This window comes from Marmota flaviventris, chromosome 2, assembly GCF_047511675.1.
Source record: "Marmota flaviventris isolate mMarFla1 chromosome 2, mMarFla1.hap1, whole genome shotgun sequence".
Classification (NCBI taxonomy): domain Eukaryota; kingdom Metazoa; phylum Chordata; class Mammalia; order Rodentia; family Sciuridae; genus Marmota; species Marmota flaviventris.
In genome coordinates, this window is record NC_092499.1 from 91,432,100 (window position 1) to 91,450,279 (window position 18,180).

An 18,180-nucleotide genomic window follows, 5' to 3' on the forward strand; every position below is an offset into this window, starting at 1 on the left:
TGCGTCAAAATCAGAAAATACACTAACAGAACAAAAAGTTACTCTTTCACATACTAGAGATGTGACCCTTAGACCAATGCTTTTCTCTTCTGGCTTTTAGTAGGAATACTATTTCATAGTGTCACTGAGAAGTACTGGAAGAGACTACCTTTTAATTAAATCCTTAGCATTGAAAATACCTTCCTAAGCATGATATAAAACAAGAAGTCATTTAAAAAATTCATTTCATAAATACTATACCATAACCCAAGTAAAAGGCAAACCACAGGCTTGGATAAAAATTTCTTCAATATATTTTGCAAAAATGTTAATTTTAAGAAAAATCACTCAATAGGGTGGTGTTTGATAGGAACATCACCACCAACAAAACAACTGTCTCATGAATAATCAAATACAAATTAAAACTTTTTTTCAAACTGACTCAATTTTTTCTTTTTCTTTTTTAAACACATGCATGTGTATATATTTGTGTGAATATGAACAGGTCATTAATTTTTTCCTTTATTATGGCAATTCCTGGTTACAAATTTATATAAACTACTTAGAAAAGATGAGACAAAATGTTTTTAAATGCACATACAATGATAGAAACAATCAGTTACAATAAAATAACAAATAGTGAATAAGGCTCTTAATCTGATAAAATAAGTCCAAAAGTCATAATTGAATCAATGATATTCACAAAAATTTTTTAAAAAGATAGTGTCTTGCTATATTGTTCAGGCTGGTCTCAACCTCACGATCCTCCTGAATGAGTCTACTTATGTGAGGTATGTATACTGATCAAAACCATAGAGAAAATAGATTAGTGGTTGCCATGGACTAGAGGGAGAAGATAGTAAGGATTTATTGTTTAATGGTTTTAGTGTTTCACTTCACATGATGAAAAGAGTTGTGAAGTAGATGGTAATGATAGTTGGACAATAAAATGTACTTAATACCACTAATTAGTAACTTAAGAATTATTGATGATAAATTATATATTGTGTATATTTTACCACAATAAAAAATTGGAAAAAAGAATTAATTTGTACTGTGCTATATAATAAGGCCTGTGAAAGGTAGGGAAGAAAGCAGATGCTCAAAAGCAAGCAAAAAAGAAATGCTACCATTGACGTTACAGTAAAGCAGATACAGAAATAATGTGACACAATTAACATACTCAAAGCAGACTGTATTACCTGGCTTCTACTCCAGGCCTTGTAGGTGGCTTTCCTGGTGGTGGTCGAGGCAAGAACTGGGATGAAGTTGAGCTATTGACTTGATCTGCGTTGACCCACGCAACTGGCCTTGGAATCTTACTCTTTCTTGCCTGGGAAATAATAGGTGACAGAAAGCTGTCTTCAGCTGACTTACTCAGGTGAGAATCTATTGCCAGTTTTGAAAATGGAGTGAAGACTTCCTCCTCAGAAAAGTGAACAGGAACAGCAGCTAGTTTCTCCTCTAACAGCTTATCAGAGGCACTTGAGAGGTCACCAAGGAAAGACTTGAATTGCCTTTTTTCCACCAGGAGTTTGACTAGGTCAGGCTGATAAGCTTTCTTCTGGAGGAGCTTTTCTTTTGCAGAAACTGGAGAGGAAGATTCAAAAGTTGAGTCTATCTCTTGTGCTAAAACAGGGATTCGACTATGTCTACTTACAAAGGATGACCTAATCATATCCTTCCGAGTTGGGGGACCATGTTCATTCTCTGAAACACAATGAAATAGTTCTCCATTTCTAGGGGCAATTTTCTCTCTCTTACCCTCTTGGTGCAAAAAAGTAGAGAGGTCTCCCTGATGACCTGGCAAGTCTTCACTCTTAATGTCATCATTCTTAGATAGTATAATTTTTTGCATTGGTGCCACCTGGCCTATCTGTCCTTCAACATGTGGATCAATGACTCTTGAAGAAATTTCTGAAGTGCCAATTACCAAAAGCTTCATTATTTCATGATTTTTGTCATGATTTGGCACCACACTAAAAGTTTGTGTCTTTGTCACATCAAGAGGTTCAGTAGTAGCAGAATGATCCCTTTCCACAGTTACCAAATCTCCTGGAAGAGATATGTCAATACATTGCTGCCCTTTACTTAACTTTTCATCTTCATTATCTGACCCTAGAAGAATGCTTTTCTTTTCAGTTTCCCCAGGGAGATTCTCAAATTCTCTTACAACCAGTCTATTATAGTCAGGAAGATCTTTTGGTCCCAGGTCTTGAGATTTGTCACTCTCCCTAATATCAGGTAACATGTCTTGACCAATGTGATCTATCTGAAGCCCCAAATCTGTTCTGCTTCCTCCACTAGGAAGTTCACCCTCTGTCACAACCAAGCCAGAGAAGTTCTCCCTTGGAGAATAAAGTTCTACAGAGGGCTCCATGGGCTGAAGATCTTTTTTCTCTGGCTGCTGACCATAGTGAAAACTTCCTGAAGTTGACTGTGTTGATGCCACAGAAGGTCTAGGAATTGTAATCTGGAGGTGGAAGAAAAAAAAATGAAATGTGATTATGTGAAACATTAATCAAGATACATGAATTGAGATTTATTTTCATTACAATTCTTAATACACCATTATACAATAATTTATCATATCTCTGATTATATATAAGTTATATTGACACCAAATTCACATCTTCATACATGTATTTGGTATAATAATGAGATTTAACACTTCAAGCAGATATTGATCAGGTCTGCCCAATTCATACAAAAAATGGGCAATTTTGAATAAAGATGATTGACATTCATACTCCCCTATTCTGTACAAAATAGTCTCTTTAGGTTCATCGTGGCCCTCCCTCCCTTCCTCTCTTTCTTTCTTTTAAATATATATTTGTAGTTGGACACAATATAGTTGTAGTTGGACACAATATCTTTATTTTATGTGGTGCTGAATATTGAACCTAGCACCTCGCACATGCTAGGCAAGTGCTCTACTGCTGGGCCACAACTCCAGCTCCCATCCTGGACCTTTCTTAAGCCTGCTCTATGCCTGGAACACTTGATTTTTACAGATGACACCAACAGAGAATTGGAAGGTTGGAAGAAAGAGAGTACTAAGTGCTAACTCTCTGCTTCTTCCTAGGGGAGTCTTGCAGTTTCAGTGGTGGCTACACTCTACCATCATAGCCATGGCTCCTGTCACATGACCCCTTTCTCACAGTGATGACTTTCACACAGGTTCTGCTTAACAAACCCCTTCTTCCCATTCAGGATTCATTAGAGCTGGCTCCCTCTACTGCTGGTCCTGTTGGGTCTCTTAACTACATCTATAGCAAGTTCCTTTATAAAACTCTCTCTCAATCCTTTTGAGTGTGCCATCTATTTCCTGCCAGAATACAGATATGGGATGATAAGGAAAATTTATTGGGAAATGATTGTCATTTGAAAACTCCTAAATTTTCATGCACAGTTTTTTTCATCAATTCTATCAATTGATGTTAGAAATATTACATCTTCCTCTGAGTAAAGGCATACAAAGATATTTATGAATGTTGTATATCTAATTTGTAAAAATCAGGCCTATGATGAGTGAAATTCTACCATTCTTTTTTTAAAAAAAATATTTATTTTTTAGTTGTAGTTGGACACAATACCTTTATCTTATTTATTTTTATGTGGTGCTGAGGATCAAACCCAGGGCCTTGCATGTGCAAGGCAAGCACTCTGCCACTGAGCTACAGCCCCAGCCCATCTACCCTTCTTCTTCTTCTTTTGTTTTTTTAATATTTATCTTTTAGTTTTAGGTGGACACAATATCTATATTTATGTGGTGCTGAAGATCGAACCCAATGCCTCATGCATGCTAGATGAGCACTCTACCTCTTACATTCTTAACACTGAAATCATTTCAATTCTAGGTAAGATTCAATATCTGAGACAACACCTTTTTGTTGTTATTTTTGATGGCACTGGGCATTAAATCCCAGAGGTACTCTAACACTGACTTACAGCCTCAGCACACCCCGAGCCCGCAATTTTTGTGAGATAGGGTTTTACTAAGTTGATCAGGTTGGGCTTGAACTTGTGACTTTCCTGCCTCAAACTCCAGAGATTATTGATGTAAACCATCAGGCCCAACTAGAATGCCCTTTCTTAAGACACCTAAAGTTAGCTGGGGTTGTGGCTCAGTGGTGGCGTGATTGCCTAGCATGTGTGAGGCACTGGTTCAATCCTCAGCACCATGTAAAAATAAATAAGATAAAGGTATTGTATTCATCTACAACTATAAAATATTTTTAAAAAAAGGTGGGAGTGGGGGCACCTAAGTTTCCACACCTTCATTTTTTAAAAAGTAAAATTAGGAGTTTGAAAATAACTATATACACTACTAAGGAAAAAAGTCTTCCTGAGAAATTAACTAAGCTCAAATCACTTAATGAAGCCTATGAAGTTCCATGAAGAGAAACCATCTAACATCATGAAGTACTCCCAAACGGAATTCAGGATCTTGAGGAGTTACAAGTTAATTCGAGACAAGATGCTTGGTTTCAGATCTGAACTCTGGCAATAAGCCCAGACCTATACTGTCTTTGGGAAAAAGCATTACGTTCTACTGGTGATGTTATGCTTTAGGAAGTCACCTTATACTTATGTCTTTCTTAATTATTTCAAAATATACTCATGCAAATGAAAATTTTCTAGTATATTTTAAAAATGATACTAAAATCTAAAACTCATGGTAATTTACTTTTTATAAGTTTCTTTTTGAGACCCAAAAGTGACTATGATAAGAAAAAAGGTATGAAATTATATTAAATGCCATGTAACAAGGGAGATGAATACCTACATTCTAAATAAATTAACAGTCACTTCATTATTATATGTAATTCCAAGTACCTCAGCTAAAATGAATCCAGCATTGTTTTCAAGAATAATATACTCCACTGGTCTTCTGAAACTGAAACTGAGTTAATTTCCTTATTTCTGAGATAAACTTTAAGTTTAGGATATAAACTCATGTGTTATGTGTGGTATGAAAAAAGGAATTACAATCTTGGATATATAAATACATATGAACCATCAGATAAGAGAATGTTTTCTGAAAAGATTCTAAGCAAGTGTGATAAACTGTACATAAATCACTCTCATATATTTCCAAAAACATTATAAATTTTATAAAAATATTCCTTCAAGGTGTGGTGGCATATGCCTATAATCCCAGTTACTTTGTAGCCTGCAGCAGGAAGATCTCAAGTTGGAAAGCACCTCAGCAAGACCCTGTTTCAAAATTAAAAATAAAAAAGGGCTGAGGTGGGGCTGGAGTTGTAACTCAGTGGAAGAGCATTTGCCTAGCATGTGTGAGGCACTGGGTTCAATTCTCAGCACTACATATAAATAAATAAAGGTCCATCAACAACTAAAAAGAAACAAACAAACAAACAAAAAGGCTGAGGAATAGCTCAGTGATAAAGCACCCTGGGTTTAATGTATAGTACTGCAAAGAAAAAAAAATCCTAAAGTCATTTTTACAAATTACATATCATATCATAGCTTCCTTATATTATAATTATATTCCTCTTTTCTTTTTGTACTTTATACCACTGAGCTGCATTCCTAGCCCTTTTTATTTTTTTGAGACAGGGCCTCACTGAGTGCTAAGGGCTTTGCTAAATTGTTGAGACTGGCCTCAAAGTTGTGATCCTCCTGCCTCAGTCCCCCAAGTCACTGGGATTGCGGGCATGTGCCACTGCACTGGGGAGATTCCATTATTAATACATATTCATAACTTGAGGAAAACCATAGTCAAGAAGGATAATGGATAGGACTTCAGGATTTTAACAACGTGCACAGCACAGCCTATAAACATGCAGCCTACACTCTCAAATGAAGTCTGGGAAAGCGAACCTGCAAAAACATCATCTACAAGGTAAAAATAGAAAACCCAGGTTCAACAGTTGAATACAGAAAAGAGAAAGGTAATTCTAAGTGTAGCTAAAAATAACTTCCTTAACCATAGAGAGCACAAAGACATAAAAGCAATTCCTGTACTTGAGATATGCTACTAATGGACTTAATAAATGATCTGTCAGTAATTAATGTCTTTAATTTCACAATTCACAAACATTTCATTAAGGCATCATTTCATTTTTAAAAAAATTTTCTTCCTTCTCCCACCCGCCGAGTACTAGGGATTGAAAAACCAAGGGTGCTCTATTGCTGAGCTATATCCCTGGTCCTTTTTTATTTTGAGATAGAATCTCACTAAGTTGCTGAGGTTGGCCTCAAACTTCTGATCCTCCTGCCTCAGCCTCCCTAGTTGCTGGGACTACAGGTGTGTGCCCCACACCCAGCTCCATTTAAGGTAATATTTCAATCATTTTCTTCTTCTGTTCTCTTGTTGTTTCATATATACTTTCCTACAGATTTAGAAAATCACTTCAATGTTTCCATTTCTTTCATATTTTTGTAGATTTATTAATGCCTAGTACTAATGCCTGTGTACTCATGGGTACATCAGTCTCCTTATTTAGTAGTTCACATAGAGCAACCTCATTTTTCAGTTTTCTCATGCTGAGAACTAGCCACATAGCAAGAAAACAATTAACTGTAAACCTAAATACCACTTTCATTTTAACTTAGAAATTATCCTTTCCAAGACTGTAGTGCTATTATGATAACAACAGCTTTGGGAAACTCGACATTTTTACCAAATAGCTTTTCTTAGGAATGAAAGGTATATGAGTACAAAATAGCTATATCTCACTTATGTTTGTAGACAAGAATTTATTTGGAAGAGATATAGGTGGTTCCTAATATAGCCAAGAATTAACTTATAGAAATATTCCTTGCTTATTAAAAAATTAAATTTTAACTATTCAAATTTTATTGGGTCATTAAAATTCTACTACAGACATCTTTTTTTAAAGACATCTTTATATACTACTTTATAATTGTTGAAAATTATGAGTATAAACACTTATCATTTTTATGGTACATAAACAAACTCTGATTTTATGTACCAAATTATATTTCTATTTTTTAAAAAAACAGTACATAGTTGATAACATGTGAGTAGAGAGGCCATACATGATGTCTCTCATTCTTTGATTCCTATTGCTTACTCTAAATGCATTTGCTAGTTATTTATGATCAAGATATTGTTATATTGTACCTAGATGGATGGACAGGGGAAGGGGAAAAGCAGGAAAGAACAGGGAAGGCAGAAATCTCTGCTATAAAGGTGGGTAAAACTGGGCTTGGGTTGTGGCTCAGTTATACAGTACTTGCCTTGCACTGGGTTTGATCCTCAGCACCACATAAAAATAAATAAAATAAAGGTATTGTGTCCATCTACAAATAAAAATATTTTTTAATAAGGTGGCTAAAACTGCCCATAGCATAATTTGGTCAACTTTATTTCCAATGAATCCCACTTTTATGTATAATTATAATGCAACAATTAAAATAAACACATATACAAATATATGTATATACGGGAGAGCAGTAGAGTAAACGAAGTAGTCAGGGAGAGGGAGGAAGAAAGGGGAAATACTGGGGACTAAAATGGAGGAAATAATGTTATATGAATATATGAATATGTCACAATAAACCCCATTATTATGCATAATTACAATTCACTAATAAAATTTTTTTTTAAGTTGGGTAAAATTTAAAAACCTAAAGCCTCAAGATCTAAGCAAACAAGAAAGAAAAACTGCTTTTTCCCTTCCCTTGTCTTTAAGGGGATTTGTAACTACAAATATTTTGTAGGTATACTAAAAATCATAAGTCACAACTCAGGTTAGGCTGGATTTCAGCTCCAACTTGTTCCCTTGGCTAGTCCCCTTTATGCCATGAAGAACCTGCACAACTATACCAAGTAGTCCTTTGATCGTATCAAGAAAAAGTCCTGGGAAAGAGAGAAAGACCAACCACAGTAACCTCTGCTTGGAGAATTAGGAAGGCATTTTATTTCTCTATTTTGAGCATAAAAGTTTCTTATTAGATAGTCAATTCTAGAACTTAACACAAACAAATATCACTGCCTATGCCCATTTGCCAAATTAAGGCCTCTACCACAGAATATGAGTTGATCAACTGTCAGTCCTTTCTTAATAGCACCTGAGTGGATAACAAATAACAACAGAACAAATCTCTTACCGCTGTAAGGGGTCCTTCTGCTTGTGCCTCCATTGGACTTGTGGGTGTTGCTGCAATAAACTGACTAGCAGCTCCAACCGGGAGTTCCAGTCTATCTGTGTATTGTTCTGAAACAGCAGAGGCAGGGCACTCTGCAGAAAACGCCAAGACCACACCTGAGGTTTCCTTCTTTAAATGATTGTTTTCTGCCCAAGGGCCCATTTGGAGCTTTTCATCTTGAGGTGATTCCTCCAAGACCTGAAGCACTTCAGGCTCCTCATCAGAAGGGCTTCCAGTTGTTTTATGTCCTAAAGCCTCATTTGTTCTGAAATCCTGAAGGTCTTGTTCCTTGTCTACAATCACCCATTCTTTGGAATCGACCTCCTGCTTGCAAGAACTCAAGTTAACAGCTATAAATCCATTGCTGCCACCACCATCTGCCTGCTCAGGAGTGTTGGCAGAGGCAGGTTTGGAGGCATCTGGAAGATATTCTTCATCATAGTGCCAGACGTGGTCATTACGGGATACAACAGGGACACAAGGCTTATGAAGCAGAGCAGGGAGAACAGATTCCTTTGAGTCTTTCTGCATTTTCTCCAAGCTTAAAGAAATGGAAAGAAGTTAATTATTCTAGAGAAACTTTTATTACAAAACTTATCTCTATACAGAGAACTATTCACACAAAGATGAGAGGAAAATATATGGATTATAGCATAAGGAAAGTTTCACAGGGTTGATAATGTTCTTCTCTACCTGCCATAATCCTGCTTTGGAAGATGGAGTTCCTTTTCTCAGCATGGCACACTTTTTAGTTTCTTCCTTTTATTAGACTTTACCAAACTAAGCTTTTATCCTTATTGCACTTTTGAATTTACTTTCCATTTCAGCCACAATTCAAACTGTTTACAACACTGCCCCAACTCTTGTCCATCTTTTTGATCGAATCAAGATAAAAACACATGCTTACATCATACTAGCCACAAGATGGAATGACTGCCATGTGAGCAGTAACAGCACATAGATACTGTTGGACTGCAGCACAGGAGGACTGTTTAAAATGGAAACTGGACAAGGCCAACAGTGGAGAAACTGCCTTGGGACACAGTATCTATCATGCTAGTAATATCCATGGTCCTTCTAACCTAATATTTCATTGTTAATAGGAACCATAAAAGATATACCATTGAAGGGGTATAACTACTATTAAAGGTATGTAAGTTTTAATACTAGTGAAGCCTCCATAATTCATAAGTATATCCCAAACTCTTCTTTTAAAAGTTTCATTTCTGGGCTGGGGATGTGGCTCAAGCAGTAGCGCGCTTGCCTGGCATGCGTGCGACCCGGGTTCGATCCTCAGCACCACATACAAACAAAGATGTTGTGTTCGCCAAAAACTAAAAAATAAATATTAAAAAATTCTCTCTCTCTCTCTCTCGCTCTCTCTCTCTCCTCTCTTTAAAAAAATAAATAAATAAAAGTTTCATTTCTGCCTTTGGTATCAAAACTTGTTGTAGGGATAACATGCCTACAACATATTACATTATTACCATATTTATGGATAGCTCTTTAAAGTTTAACCTTCCCTTCTCTTTAGGTAGATTGTCGGTGCTAGAAGGAAAGAATGATAAATATATATTTTCTTACTACACCTTACACAGAGAAGGCATTAACTAAATCAAAATGCCTGTCCTCTGAATATAAATTACTTTTTTCCCTTCTTCATGTATTCACTCCTCTCATTCCTTTCAAATGTCATCTTTATCATACTCTCTCCAGCTCTATACTGCTGTTTGGAAGATCACCTTCCAAACTGGTCAATGCAAAAATATCCATTTGACTGTACCTAGTGTTATGATGTTAGCAGTTACCACAGCCAAGGGTTTTTCTACAGAATTTATAATAATATTGGAAGAAAATTCACATTAAGAATCAAGATGATCAACAGCTAAATTAAGGACCAACTTAGGTGCCCTTCAACAGATGAATGGATAAAGAAAATGTGGTATATATACACAATAGAATATTACTCAGCCATAAAAGAAGAATGAAATTATGGGGTTTTTCAGTAAGTGGATGGAACTGGAGACTATTATCACGTTAAGGGAAATAAGCCAATCCCAAAATACCAAAGGCTGAATGAATGTTTTCTATGATATCGTGGATGGATGTTAATTCATAATAAGGAAGGGGGATGGTTAGGGAAGAATAGAAGTATTTTGGATTAGACAAAGGGGAACGAAGGGAAGGGAGGGGGAATAGGAATAGGAAAGATAGTAGAATGAATCAGACATAACTTTCCTATGTGCATATATGATTACACAACCAATGTAATTTAATATATCATGTACAACCAGAAGAATGAGAAGTTACACTCCATATATGTATAATATGTCAAAATACATTCTACTATCATGTATAACTAATAAGAATAAAAAAATAAGGATAATAACTAAAATATGAATGAAAAATGAGAGATTAATGAAGTTGGTGTTACCAAAATGCAAGAATTTCTTATTTGAAAGACTTTAAATAATAAATAACAATAATGATGATGATGATACCTTAGATACTTTAAAAAGTAAGAAAAACTATTTTATACCAGGCCTCGAGAAATTTGTCAGTATCTGGCTTTGGTTCCAGTGTCAGACGTTTTTCTAGCTCAAAGCTGTGGATGGAACGTAATTTTCGCACCAATGGAACATCCCTATCTGGCTGAGTAATCTCTGAGCGGACTCGAATTGGTGAACCAAGACTTGGAGCATTGAGAATACCATTGGCTTGACCATGGCTGTTCTCCTCTTCAGTAGCAGCCTAGAAAAATAGAATGATGAAATATATTCCAGGTATTATAACATGAGAGAAATCACTGAAGCCTTTCAAAATAATAGTAATAAATGGTTAGATTTATCTCATTATGAGTTTTCTTAAATTATATTCAGTTTCAGTATTATTTTAGTTTATACTCTGGGTACAAAGATGAACAGTCTAAAACTGTTTAATAACTTTGTCTTTTTGTATTACATATGACTAGATGCTTTTAGGACCCCAGTCCACTAAAGTAAAACTAAAACCTGAAAAGAATGTTCTCTTTGAGACATAACTGGCCATATAGTTAGAAAAGCTCACTAAATATATGTCCCCCATCCCCTTACTCATTCCCCCTCTCAAAAACAACTACTGGGCTAGGGACATAGTTCAGTTGGTGGAGTGCTTGCCTTGTATACACAAGGCCCTGGGTTCAATCCCCAGCACCATCAAAAAAAAAAAAAAAATCTATAAGACAACCTGGGGCTAGAACAAATAAGCAACTAGGGCAAAGCAGAAGAGGCCAAGCATGAATTGGCACAGAGGGACACATTGTCTAAAGCCAAATGCCTACAACAGCACAATTACCAGGGAAATCAAGCCTCACACCAGGGATACTGTAAGTGAGGGACATCTGAGACATGTATTCTGATTAGAGACCATGAAAAGGTGCCCTACACTCTTGATTATCAGCAGCAGAAGCCAACCTTCTCTGAAGGAAGGTTCCCCAACCCAAATTTGGGACTGTAGGGTTCCCATCAATTATTTAATGAGCAGCAAATTAAAAGTAGTCAGAAAAAGTATGCCACCATGCCTAAGTCAGCAGAAACAATTAGGCAACACAACATTTAAACTCACAAAGATGTTAGATATCAAACTTGTTTGTTAAGACACAATATATAGAAGAGCCATGAACAAATGTTTGAACAAATAAAGGTAATTTCATAAAAATCAATAAAGAAATTAAATGATTACTTCACTCCCTCCTCACCACAAGAAAGAAAGAGTTGGAGTTACTAATTAGTGAACTGGAAAACACAAAAGAAATTATCAAGAATGAAGCACAGCATGATCAGGAAAAGAAAAATAAGGAAAAAATATATACAAGATACAAAAAATATGTTTAATCGGAGTCCTCAGAGAGAACCAATGAAGAGCTAGCAATATTTAGTAGAGGATAGTTGACTGTATATTTCCCAGAACTGATACAAAATATGAGTCAAAATATTCAAGAAACAATCTTGCTTGTTTTCCCAAGCAAGACAACACATGACTAGACACATTATAGTTAAAATGCAGATCATCACAAAGAGCTAAAAAGTAGCTGCAAAGGAAAAATATGGGTGGGGGAGTTGAGGGAGAATTGATTACCTATAGGGAAACAAACAAATAGAATGACAGCTGACTTTTAAATATCAACAACTAAAGCAAGAGAAAAATTAACTAACTATCAATCAAAAACATTGTATCCAGCCTATACTATTTTGAAAAAAATAAAACAAAAACAAATACTTTTCTTTTTTGGTAGTACTAGGGATTAAACGAGCCTCCCAAGATGCTGAGATTACAAAAATATACAACCACACCCAGTCTGGTTACTTTTTAAAATACCTTTACCTTTTCCATAAAATATCTATGAGTTTTATGGGACAAATTAACCAAAATGCTGCAATTACAAATATTTAAAAAATAAAAAAACTACATTCTGTCTACTTCTCATTCAAAATTGAGAATCATGATACTTTGGTGCAACAATAGGAAATAAATAATGAGTACTTAGAAAGATATTACTTCCTATGCAAGAAACACACACCTTACAAATTCCAAGTTTTATCTTATTTTTGTTGGCATCCATCTCTTCCCAGACATCCTTTTCCTGGGGACGAGGGTGTCCCAAAGATCCAGGCAACTTATCTGGTGACACACCAACAGGAATGCCATTCTCCCCATCACTAAGCTGTTCATCTGGAAACACCTCATCCGTATTTTCTCGAAGCAAGTCTCCTGGGATGGGAGTGGCATTTGCAATTCTAAAAGCAAGGGGAGAAAAAAATCGTAGAACTTTAAAAGACCAGAATAAAACATTACTATGAGTCTATCTTTTATCTTATTTCTAGATTTAAATGATCAAATCCATATATCATTAAGAAAGTTAGAAAAAAACTTGAAAATTCAGGTCATGTCAACTGTACAAAATAAATTTCTAAATTATGAGAATTCAAAAATTTCAACCTGTTTTTAAGTGCAAATTCTAATACACTAATTTACCAATTATTTTAAGAAACATTTGGACTATTTTCCAAGAAGTCTTCATCAATTATAATAAGATTTTCTATTCTTTACCCATTTTCTTAGAGAATTAAAACAATTACAAATAGGGAAATATTAAGGGTAGTAAGGAAATAAATAGGGGTTAAACTTATGTTATTTTTTATAGAATGAAATGTGCACTGCTTTTTCATTTACAGACTTTGTACTAAGCACCACTACAGGCAAGGTCCTACAATACAAAGATGAGGGAAAAAAAATCTTTGTCCTATAGAAGAAACTGAAATTATGCAATTGTATAGTTCAGTTTTGCATAGGAAAAATAGAAAATATTAATTGGTATTTTCTATATATTCCTTTCAAAGTAATTCCGTGTCAACTGACCCTGAGACTCCTGGTCCACAAGAGGTTTTGTAGTTCTTAATTATTAGTCATTAAGTAAAAAGGCCTCTGCCAGCTCTACTGTTCTATAATTATAAATACTGATTTGGTTTTTTAAAAATATTGCTGACTGAACACAGTATTTAACACACAAAAGAAAGCTTTTCTTACAAGTGATCTAGAATATCTAAGTGTAGGAAAATATAGTGTTTAATAGATTATACTAACAGGTATAATCATTGTGAGCAGCAAAATAAGCATCCTCTCAGAAAATCACTTTAAGGGTAACAGTTATATACTCTGTCTTGGTGACAAGTACTTCTTATACTCATGGGAAGACCAGTGATTTTTCAAGGACATGCTCCTTCTGACTTGATGACCTTCATTCCTACTCTTGTCTAACACACAGTCTGTGCTTACAGGCAACATGTAACAGAAGCAGATTAAGGGGAAAAGACAAACCAAAAACAAAACAAAAGGAGCTGGGTGCGATGATGCACACCTGTAATCCCAGTGGCTCAGGAAGCTGAGACAGGAGCATCTCGAGTTCAAAGCCAGCCTCTGTAATAGACGAGGTGCTAAGCAACTCAGTGAGAGCCTGTCTCTAAATAAAATAAAAATAGGTCTGAGGATGCGTCTCAGTGGACTGCCCTGGGTTCAATCCAGGGTACTCCAAAAAAAAAAAAAAAGACAAAAAAAAAGGAACTTCATTTAATACATGTAGAGGAAAAAGCATTCAAAGCAAACATCGAGAACATGGAAATACACCATAATCTGTTCCTAATATACTATGTGAATTAAATTACTTTCAAAAGGGGAACATACTGCATGTTTTGTTCCCACTAAATGTAAGCCCAATATAGTTAGATATAATTGTGCCTCATTCTTTCCAGGATGCCATATATTCTTTAGAAACATAATGAATGCCCCCCAGCTCATTTTGAAGAAAATCCACTGTAAATTTGGCTTCAATAAGTCACATACTCTCTAAGCTCCCATTTCAGAGTATGATCTACCAGTATTTTCTAAGGTAAGTAATTCCAAAGGCAAATATTCTATGAGTCAAAGAGGAAATTGTTTAAAATTACATTGAACTCTGGCTTGGGATGTAGCTCACTGATCAAGTGCAAAAAAATTAAAAATTACCTCAAACTCAGTGAAAGTCAAATTACAATATATCAAAATATGTGGGGTATACCTAAAGCAGTCTGAAAGGGAAATTCATAGCACTAAATGCTCATATTATAAAAGATACAATATTTTAAATCAATAAATTCTACCTCAAGACACTAGAAGAAGAAGAGTAAAATGAACCTAAGACCAGCAGAAGGAACAAAACAGCTCCTATTGCATCAGAAATTTTTCGGTATGTTGTATTGTCATTCTCTTTCTGAAATATTTTTTTCATGTTTTTTTTTTTCACTCTTGAGTTAAAGGCATATAAGTTTAGAATCCTTACATCTTCCCAGTGAATAGAGGTTTTTTTTTTCTGTTAATATTAAAGCCTATTTTTGTCAGCTATTAATACAGTTATGCCAAGTTTTGTGTATTACGTGTATTTGCATTTTTTCATTCTTAATCTTTTCCTGTCATTATTCTTGTATTTTAACATTTTTGTGGTGCTAGGGATTGAACCCATTGTCTTATATATGCTAATCAAGGGCTTTACCCGTGAGCTACACCCCCCAGTCCTGTTGTGATAAAAGCAAGGTTAATTCAAGGAAACCCATAGGTTTTCCCCTATGTCTTAGCATTTGATCATTTGAAGAAATCTGGATAAAACTAAAGGAAATTTCTGTGACTACAATGCATCCAGAAAAGATACCACTAAACAGAACATTTAGGACATACCCAATTGCAGCAGGAGTCAGTCGGGTGTGCAACTGAGGGGTGGTAGAAGTGGTGGTGGTGGTTAGGGAGCCATCAGTTCCAGATTTCTCCCAGTCAAAAGGGTCACTCTCAATTACTCCAAAGGTCTTGATGCTATTTTCAAACACGGATGTAAGAAGCTAAGTCACAAAGAAAAACCGAGAGTAAGCCAACAGTAAACATACTCACTTTTTTCTATAAGAGAGAACACCTCACACTCCTAAAAAAGATTTCATAGTGTGATTTTCTTCAAAATTGATAGTTCAAAAAGGGATATCTGAATAAGGACTATATGTGGATGAGGATATGGATTCAGTGTTGATTCTTCTCAATTGTGGTTAGTGGTTACAGTTATTTTTCATTTTACTTCTGATTAATTAGTTTCACTTTCTTTCAACCCAGACTAAGCCTCAACAAGCCAATACATGTCTGATCTTGTTCATCACTGCTAAATCCAGGGTCTAACATATTGACTTAACACATAAACGTTACTCTAAAAACATTCTGAGAATAAATTTCATTTGGAATAATATTTACTAGAAGATTCACATAACTTACCTTTCATTTAAGTCTCAAAAAGAAAAAATGTGGAAAAAGAAAGAAACATATTAAGAGGAACTGGAGGTGCTGTGGCTCAAGGGAAGAAAGTAAGGGAAGCTGAGACCCAGAGTTTGGGAACTGAAGTGCCAGACATTATTAGAGTTCCCCTCTCCTGATGAAATCAAGATTCTCAAGGGTTCTCACAGACAACATGTTGTGTGAGCATGTGGACTACTACTATTAAAATCTCCGTATTGTGCTACAATAGGGAAAATCAAAAATAGTTTTTATGTCAGATGTCCTTTTATTATGGAAGTATTTATTTTCTTAAACTTATCACAGTATTGAATGTCTTAGAAAATGACACTGGGCCTTAAATCAGAAACAGTTTGTCACTATGATGGTGATAGAGGAGACCAGCAACAGGAGGCAAAAAGATGGAGGGCACCAAACAAAGAGGAGGAAAACTTAAAGCACTGAGGCACCTAATGGAACCCAGCCAAAACAAATAGCTCTGCAGATACTTTTAAGAGGAAAAAAAATTACTAACCTAGCAAAATAATTTTCTAATTAAGGACCAGAGTAGCTCTAAATCCTAATCTCCATCATTGAGATAATAGAAACAGTACAATTCAAGGACTCAGTTTTTTTGACAAAAATTTTATCTAAAATATAATAAAACCAGAAAACTTCAACTCAGTTACTTGTTCAGATTTGAATCACTTTATAAAATTATTCATAAATTATAGTAGTGTGAACGTGTGTGTGTGTGTGTAAACTTGAATGATCCTCACATCTTTAAATTATTTTTTAGTTGTCAATGGAACTTTATTTTATTTATTTATATGCAGTGCTGAGAATCGAACACAGTGTCTCACACATGCTAGGCAAATGCTCTACCACTGAGCCCCAACCCCCGCCCATGATCCTCACATTTTTCTACTCTGATACTACTGGGGAATAAAACGCTTTCCCATCAGAACCCTAGGGGCTGACTGTGGCAGTAATTTTCAAACTGGAATGGAGGCAGGGCAAAATCTGAAAAAAACTTCCAGATGAGGGCTGGGGTTGTGGCTCAGGGGTAGAGTGCTCACCTAGCATGCATGAGGCACTGTACTGGGTTCAATCCTCAGTACCACATAAATATAAAATAAAGATATTGTATCCACCTAAAACTAAAAAATAAATATTTAAAAAGACCTCAAAAACTTCCAGATGACTCTGACACCTCCCTCTAGGAAGGCATGTCCCATATCTCTCAACTGATAATCACTGGAATCTAGGATTAAATCCAGGACCTCATAATTGCTATGACTGCTATACACATGCTCTACCACTGAGCTACACTTCTAGCCCTGTTTCTTTTATTTAAAAATATATGCTTGGAAAACACAAATTCATCTTATTTACAGCCCAGGTTTCTCAAACTAGAGTAATATGTTCCCCTAGGAGATACAGTTATATGCCAGAGAGCTTAAAGTCACCTGATAAATGTGGCACAGCTTCTTGGAGCATTTTATTCAGAGGTAGGTATTACATTTATTATAATATTTTATTTATTTTTATGTTTTTATTTTTTGTAGTAGAAATTTAACCCAGTGTACTTTACCATTGAGCTACATACCCAGCCCTTTTTATTTTGAGACAGGGTCTCACTAAGTTACTTTGGGCTTTGCTAAGTTGCTGAGGCTAGCCTTGAACTTGTGATCCTCCTGTTTCAGTCTTCCAAGTTGCTAGGTTACAGGTATGTGCCACTGTGCCTGGCTATAATATTTTATAATAGAAAGAACTGAAAGAAATTAGGAAAGCAAAATTTACATGAACCTTCAAGATAAATTAGGAGAATGCAAAGAAAGTTTGGATTTGTGACTGATACTTTAATATTACTCCCAGACCTCTTGAGAAACATGCTTATATTTTGATGCAAAAGGAGTAATGGGTGAAACAGTATGAGAAACACTAGAGGCATACCATCATTAGGAGAACAAATCTCTGAATAGAAGTAGGAGGGGGGCCATTGACTAGAAGGGAAGCTGAGGAGCCTTGAGGAAGATATGGATGGGCAAAGATGCAATGTTATATTTTATTCAGTACCATTGTTGACTATTTATGTCCATCTTCCTTCTACTTACACTTAAGAATATGAGGTAGTTCATTTTTCTTAAGCTAACTTACAATGGGAAATACAAGAAAATAACTTTTCTAAAGCAAATTATTCAATACATGGAAAAGATAACAAAAATCAAGTACTATGGG

The 18,180-nt window shown here is 35.4% G+C and overlaps 1 protein-coding gene across 10 annotated transcripts in view; it reads right to left on the reverse strand.

Moving 5' to 3' along the window:
• Positions 1–18,180, reverse strand: part of Ttbk2 (tau tubulin kinase 2) — a 150,659-nt gene that overhangs the window by 6,872 nt on the left and 125,607 nt on the right. For 9 of the 10 annotated variants that reach the window (XM_027926078.2, XM_071608162.1, XM_071608160.1 and 6 more), the window contains 5 exons: positions 15,367–15,524; positions 12,680–12,896; positions 10,661–10,872; positions 8,083–8,662; positions 1,182–2,452 (listed from right to left, as the gene is read on the reverse strand). In XM_027926078.2, the coding sequence (XP_027781879.2) occupies positions 1,182–2,452; positions 8,083–8,662; positions 10,661–10,872; positions 12,680–12,896; positions 15,367–15,524 (2,438 nt within the window). The remainder of the gene's footprint in view (positions 1–1,181; positions 2,453–8,082; positions 8,663–10,660; positions 10,873–12,679; positions 12,897–15,366; positions 15,525–18,180) is intronic. The other variant, XM_071608161.1, reaches the window with a different exon arrangement.